The 7,261-nt window shown below is 52.2% G+C and overlaps 1 protein-coding gene across 1 annotated transcript in view; it reads right to left on the reverse strand.

The window, feature by feature from the left end:
- The window catches only part of LOC103725340 (protein-arginine deiminase type-1-like), a 10,926-nt gene extending 4,575 nt beyond the window's left edge, over positions 1-6,351 (reverse strand). The window contains exons 1-4 of the mRNA XM_008822673.1: positions 6,311-6,351; positions 2,779-2,959; positions 1,887-1,959; positions 1,061-1,122 (exon numbers count right to left, since the gene is read on the reverse strand). Coding sequence (XP_008820895.1) covers positions 1,061-1,122; positions 1,887-1,959; positions 2,779-2,959; positions 6,311-6,351 — 357 coding nt within the window. The remainder of the gene's footprint in view (positions 1-1,060; positions 1,123-1,886; positions 1,960-2,778; positions 2,960-6,310) is intronic.
- Positions 6,352-7,261: the final 910 nt, after the last annotated feature.

A 7,261-nucleotide genomic window follows, 5' to 3' on the forward strand; every position in this document is an offset into this window, starting at 1 on the left:
CCCTCTTCTGACCTCCGAGGCATTGCACAATGTGGGTGCACTCACATACATGCAGGCAATACACTTGTACACATAAAATAAAAATAATAAATGAAATATTTTTTAAAAAAAAGATTTAAGGAGGGACTAGGGACGGGGCTTTGCTACCACAGCTGGGAACGGTCAAGCTTTGGCCCTGGTTGAGAGGCAGATGCTGCCCCACCCTGGCCTCCACCAGGAAAACTCTCCCATCCCAGCATTCTCCTGGGCCTAACATCCACTGGGGTCCTACAGGTCAAGCTGCCTGACTCTGCAATTACCACTGTTCCCAACACACCACCTTATCCCCATTTTCCAAAAGAGCAAAATGAAGTTGTGGAAGGGGATCCTTCAACTGCACAGCTGATCTTCAGGTCCGGCCAGGTATCTGAGATAGCACAGGGCCACCGCCTGCCTCTGTGGCACACTTGTCACCCCATCTAGGCAGATGCCACCCTGTGCCAGGACCCAAGATTTGCACTTAGCTTCCACCTCCTACCTCCCGCAAGCACCCTTGTGCAGTAAGCAACCCACACAGCCATCCGGGCAGCTGCCCCAGCCTTGAGGCCCAGGCTGCCTCCCTGAGGTCTCTCCCTACAAATTATACCTTCCAGCCCTTCCAAGACAGCTTCTAGATGCTTTCTATGCAGCAAGATCTTGAACCTACTCCATTCTCCTCTTCACCCTTGCAGAGCTTAGCTGTAGCTGACTCCCATAGTCCCCACTACCAGAAGGAGGTCATTCAGTCACTCAACAACCTTTCATGAAGTACTCCCCATGTTTAGAACCCCCCAAATAGAAAAGGCAGCAAGCAGAAAAAGACAGACCAGAGAGGGTAAGCTGTTCTTCAACAATCACACAGCATGCCAGTCACAGGTGTAAGTTAATGCTCACTCAAGCCAATTCGGCCATCTTTCCATGGATTGGTCAGATACTACAGACCCTGGAATTGATCGCCCTTTGAGAAGCAAAACCCTCTGCCCCTGAGACTCCCCCATGTCTACCTGTTACCCCTACATTCTTGGGGCAGCAAGGGGCTCACCTTGTTACCTGGGCTTCTTTTCACCCTGCCTGTGCGGCCTGTGTCAGCATCGAGGGAAATATCTGTAAAGGACAAATCCATCACTGTTCTATACCCATGATGCTAGGGCACCTGTCTACACCTGTGATGCCAGACCACTTGTCTACACCCCTGATGCCAGGCCACCTGTCTACACCCGTGATAACCAGAACATTTATCTCCACACCAGACCTGATGCCAGACCTGGCCATCTTGGCCCCCAATCCAGCCTATGAGAACCCAGAAGCCCAGTTTGGGAAATTCAACACTTGGGAGTCCATGCGCTGGCCCTGGGGCTCTAGCTAGGTTGACTCTTGTAGTTCTGGGGTTAGAGAGATCCAGGTTTCTGGCTCTAGAAATTCCTGACTTAGCCTTATGTATTGGGTGGTTGACTTGAATATTAAATGATGAAATGGTGTCCCTGGGTTTCTAGGTCACATATTCAGGGCCCTTAACCACGGCCCCTGGAGACCCATCCTCAGGGTCTGTCATCCTCAGAGGGGTGCCCTGGGCTCTTGCTGAAGGGGGCATGTGGCTGTCAATGGTTCTAGGCTGGGTCCTGGAGGTTCAGGACACACATGGGATTCCGGATGAGGAGGCTTCTGTGGCTCAAGCTGGTGATAGTGACATTTCAAGACCCTGAGCCCTAAGCATGGCTGGGTCTCAATCTCTGTGGTCCTGGGGAGGTTGGGAGCGCCTGGGGTGGAAGCAGCTGGCTGAGGCCTTCCCCTCCAGATGTTCCTCATCAGTCATGACCACCATGTTCCAATAGCCATCGCGTCCACAGCCAGCCAGAGGCAGGACTCACCGACACCTGTGAGGTATAGCACGCTGTGGCCCAGGGCATCAGTTTCCTGTGGCCCGAAGTATGACACCTTCACCTGGGGAAGGAAGTCAGTCCTAAGAGATGGACACAAGACCACACCTAGCCCTGCTTTGAGGCCCAAGGCTATGAGCCCAGCATGGAGACAAAGCTGTTCCCTGACTGTGGGCCACTGTGCTGCCTGGAGCCCCAAACAGTTTGAGGAAGGAGGGTGACAGAGGGACATGGGAGACTCCAGGAGCTTGTGGGAGGGACAGACAGAGAAGGGCTGCTGTCCCCACTGGCTTAGGCCCTGCTTGTCCTCTGCACAGAGGGAAAACTGCCCAGCCCAATAACTAAAGTTGGAGTCAGGGCTTTTGCCAAGGTCCAGACCACACTCCCCTCCATGCCCTTCTTCCTCCAGGTGACAGGACACCCTCCTGAGAAGGTCGGGCCCTGCCCATAGTCATGTGCAGAGGTCGCACATACGCCCTAACTTGTCCCAGGTCAGAGAACGCACTGGGGCAGCCATTCAGGGGATACTGTGTATGGGAGATGTCAAAGCCCAGCAAAGAGATGTTGTCATCCTGGCTGGGTATCAGAGGGGTAGCCTGCACTAGCACACATGGGTACAGCTATGTTTGTAGATCTGAGAGGTGACCAGGATGTTCCTGTGTGCCACGTGGTATTGGGATGCTAGTGTGGACAGAGTGGGTCAGAGTGTCTATGGAGATGTGTCAGAATGTCTATGGAGATGTGTCAGGATGATTAGAGAGGAGGGGGTTTAAGCAGCTCTGTGGGGTTTCGTTTCATGGGCTGATATGACTGAGTGTCATATGGGGGTGGCTCTTACCTGGGTGGAAGAACCAGTCCTTTTCTCTGAGGAGATGGGTCTTACCTTGAGGTCATTTAACTCCTTACTGGCCATGTCCACGGACACAACCACATCCACATTGGCGTCCAGGGGCCAATGGGCCCGGCCTGCAGGCTCTGCCACCCTTGCAGGATTGTAGAGCATAAAGACCTTCACCTCCGAGCTCCCAGAGACCCCAAAGGTCTTGGTGCCCCTAGGCACATCACTGAGGAGAGGGAGGGAGAGATCAAGGGACTTAGGAGAGTGGCCACATGAGGTAGAGGCTGGAGTGTCAGCTGTTGAAAAGGCACCCCTAATAGCTGGGCCCCACCTCTAAGTCTCACTTTGCTCCAGCCCTGTGGATTTTCCTGCTTGTCTATGAAGAACACCAGGTCATGCTGCCTCATGCCAGGACCTTTGCACAGCTGAATGTTCTTCTCCAGACACCCATGAGGCTCACTCCTTCAGACTTCAGAATGCTGCTTAAATGTCACCTTTTCAACAACACCCCCCCCACATACCCCAAGATGGTTAGTGTTAGTTGGCAACTTGACAGACTCTAGAATCATCTGGGAGCCTGGGTCTCAGAGCATGCCTGTAAGGGATTATCTTAATTGCATTAATTGATGTACATGGATGGACAAGATGGCTCAGTGGGTAAAGGTGCTTGCCACCAAGCCTGATGGCCTGAGTTTGATCTCCTGGACCTACATGATTGAAGGAGAACTGACTCCTGAAAGTTGTCCTGTGACCGTCACGTATATCCCCCCCACACACACACATTTAAAAAACGTAATACACTAATTGATGTAGAAGATCCATGTGAATTGTGAGTAAGATCATGAGCCAAGGGATCTTGGACTGTACACATGGAGAGAGGGGCTGAACAGTAGCATGCACTAATTACTTTCTTCTGACCCTGGACATGTAACTGGCTGCTTCAAGCTCCTGCTGCCTTAACCTCCCTGCAGGATGGACTGTACCTTGAGCTGTGAGCCGGAATAAACCCCTCCTTCCTTAAGCTACTTTGTCAGGGTATTTTAACTCAGCAAGAGAACAAAAAACTAAGACACCTCCCCATCCCTCCAGATAAGGCTGTGCCCTGCCACCTCCTGCCTATCCACCCTTTCTCTTCCCTGCTTTGATTAACCATGCCTGTTAATAATGCCCATCTGTCCTGATGGCTCAGCTCCAAAGGGCAGTTGGTGTGTCCAGCTCGACACTGGGTCCTCTGAGTGTGTGCAGAGCACCAGAGCTCAGTAGACACATGGACAGAATTGGATGCAGTCACTCTCTCTGCAAACCTACAAGTGTTCACAGCCCTATCTGCACTGGAGTGGGGCAGCAGCACCCATGGATCCGGGTCCCACCCCAAGGCAGCTCCTCTCGGTCCACCTGACACATCACACCCAACTGAAACCCCAGAGGGGTTGGGAGAGCCCTCAGTCTGCTGGGCCTCCTGCCTGCGGAACAGCCTTCTAGGACCACAGCTTTAGATTGGCAGACTCAGGGAGCTCTGCCCTGAGGGGGACAACAGAGGAGGGAGCCACATGCTGGCAAGTTGTCCCTCCCCACTTGTCAGACAGCTCAGGGGACACTTGTCAGACAGTGTCCCATGGCTGATGAGGCCACTGAAGCCAGATCCACCTGACTACACAGACATGCTGGGAGACGGGAAGGGCTTTACCATATCCTGCCTCTACTCTTTCTTGGACCCCGGAAAACCCACTCAAGTATTAAAATCTCTGGAAAAAAACTGAACCCTCTCACAACTCCCTCCATGGTCACTTTGTCCCCATCAAACTACCGTCTCCATTGAAAATAGTGATGGTGGTCACAGTTTCCACATTCACAAGACCCTATGGCCTACCACAGTTCCACTCTATAGATGAGGCAGGACGAGAGAGGAGTTCCCAGAGCCCACAGACATCCCCCCCTCCATAACCTCCATCACTTGGTACATGTGTCATCATGGAAACCTCAAACTGCATCTCATCCCCTCTATCCCTTCCAGGGGCCATCTTTTGATCTCAGAGCCTCCTTGACCACCAAGGACTGACCTGTTCCCACAGTGGCCATACTTCCCTATGACTAGGGGCCAACCCTCCTGCCGGCCCCAGGGCCCCAGGTCCTCCTTGCCCACCCCCACTGTCCCTTCCTTCCATCTCTCTTCAGTCCATGAGCCCCAGCTTTGTATTGAACTTTTTGTTTTTGTTTTGTTTTGTTTGTTTGTTTTTTAACAGGATCTTATGTGTCCCAGGCTAGCCTTAAACTCACTATGTAAGCCAAGGATAACCTTGAATTCCTGATCCTCCTGCCGCCACATCCTGAGTACTGGGATTGAATCTAGGCATGTACCCCTCCACCCCTCAGTTAATGTGGTGTTGGGGATTGAACTCATGACTCAGTGCATGATAGGCAATCACTCTACCAACTGAACTACATCCTAGTCCCTGAATTGAGTTGTTCAGACATCACCATCTACAAGGCCCACTTCCCATTGGCCATCACACTGACCTTGCTCCTGGAGGGTGCCAGCTACCAACACTCAGCAGGTCACTGTTCTCAGGTTTTAATTGTGGCCAGTGGCATTAGAACCCTTGAACCCTGCCCCCTTCTCCCAGTGCAGCCCCCTCTTCCTGGCCTCAGGCATCTCGAAGATTCCACACTGTCATTACCAAGGACCAGCCCACTGCAAATTGTCCTGTCAGCACCCACTGGGACTTCTGCTGAATCCCAGCATACCCACGCCAGGCCTCAATGCCCTGGGAGCTTTGCAAGTGCCCCTTTTGGCCTCTCTCTTCCCACCCTCTTCCCTTCACAGCTTGGGTCCTGGGACACCCACCACTCCTTGACCCTGTTCTTAAGAATTTGGCTCAGCTTTCCCTCAGCCACACTGCCTAGCCCAGTTCCAGGGCAGTCAAGGCCAACTCCCTGTCCTGCTTCTGTATACACTGGTGACCAGAGTTCACCTGGATCTGTGGCCACTCACCCTCTAGTGACCTTTTATTTTAAAAAAAATTATTATTATTATTATTGGTCTTTTTGAGACAGGGTCTCCCTGTAGCCCAGCTGACCTGGAACTCCTTATGTAGACCAGGCTGGCCTTGAACTCACAGAGATCTGCCTGCCTCTACCTCCCAAGTGCTGGGATTAAAGGTGTGAGCCACCACGCCCAGCTTATTTTTTTTATGTGTATGAGCGTATTGCCTGCATGTATGTAAGTGTACCTATGTTGTACAATGCACTCGGAGATCAGAAGTGGGCGTTGGAGCCCCTGGAACTGGAATTATGGATGGTATTAGCCACCATGTGGGTGCTGGGAATCAAACCTGGGTCTTCTGCAAGAGCAGCCAGTGCTCTTAACAGCCGAACCATCTCTCCAGCCTATCTCTAGCAACCTTTGACTCTGTCCAACTGTTGGTCTCTCTCACCTCTCTCTCTCTACATCCCCCCTTCTCCAGGGAAGTCATTGCTCACCTTCCCCGCTCCTCTAGAGCAGGGCACCTCCTTCCTGCCCTTACCTCTATGCCCCATCCAAATCTGTCCTGGCCTGGACCAGGGGCATCGGCCCTACCTCCCCTTCTCCCTCTCACCTGAGTTGTAGATGTCACCCATTCTAAGAACCAGTGCTCACCTCCTTCCCACCCCAATGTCTTAGGTGCCATTTACAGGACAGCTCCTTGGAGCGGAGCCCCCCAAGCCTCCCCCATGTTTGTGGGACCTTGCCACCAGGCCTAGCCTTCCTTCCCTACCCCCAGACCTGGCACCCTTTCTCTTCTCCCACACACTGACTGACTGTCACACATCCCACTTGACTGCAGGCCCCCAGGCTCTTCTTGCTCTCCCTCAGTTTGCCCTTTGCTGCCCCACCTCCTGACTGCAGACTGCAGTGTACTGGAGGTGTACATACACATCTATTATAAATTTTACTAACATGAATGATGTGATCATGCAGTTCTCACACTGTGCTACTCCTTATTGACGAACACCTTGCAAAGTCCATACAGACCATTTCTTGCTTTGTCACTGTAGCCTGTGGCTGCAGCCCACAAGATTTGACAAAGTCATTGTAAGCCAACCTTATTATTATCTCCACACTAAAGCTATTGTCACTGAGTGCGATGGGCAGCCTGAGTGCGTCTGAGTTCCGGAGTCAGGTAAAAGTGAAACCAGGGTGCACACCCACAGTCACTTCCCTGACAAGGACATGAGCAACTTTGTAGTCAATGTTGAAGGATTCTCCTGTGTTTTCACGCTAACCCGGATGTAAGTTCCACACATGACACGCCATCCAGTTCATCTGTGCAATTCACCTCTATCACTTTAAGTCCTGGACGATCCAGAAAACAATTGTGCAGATGCTCAGCAGGCAGGGTGCTTGCCCTAGCATGCATGAAGTCTGGGTTCATCCCCTACACCCCGTAAGCCAGGTAGGATGAATTCCTGTAGCTCCAGCACTAGGGAGGTAGAGGCAGGACGATCAGGAGTTCAAGGTTAGCCTCAGCTACACAATGAGATCAAGGCC

This window comes from Nannospalax galili, unplaced genomic scaffold (assembly GCF_000622305.1).
Source record: "Nannospalax galili isolate Female #2095 unplaced genomic scaffold, S.galili_v1.0 scaffold548, whole genome shotgun sequence".
Classification (NCBI taxonomy): domain Eukaryota; kingdom Metazoa; phylum Chordata; class Mammalia; order Rodentia; family Spalacidae; genus Nannospalax; species Nannospalax galili.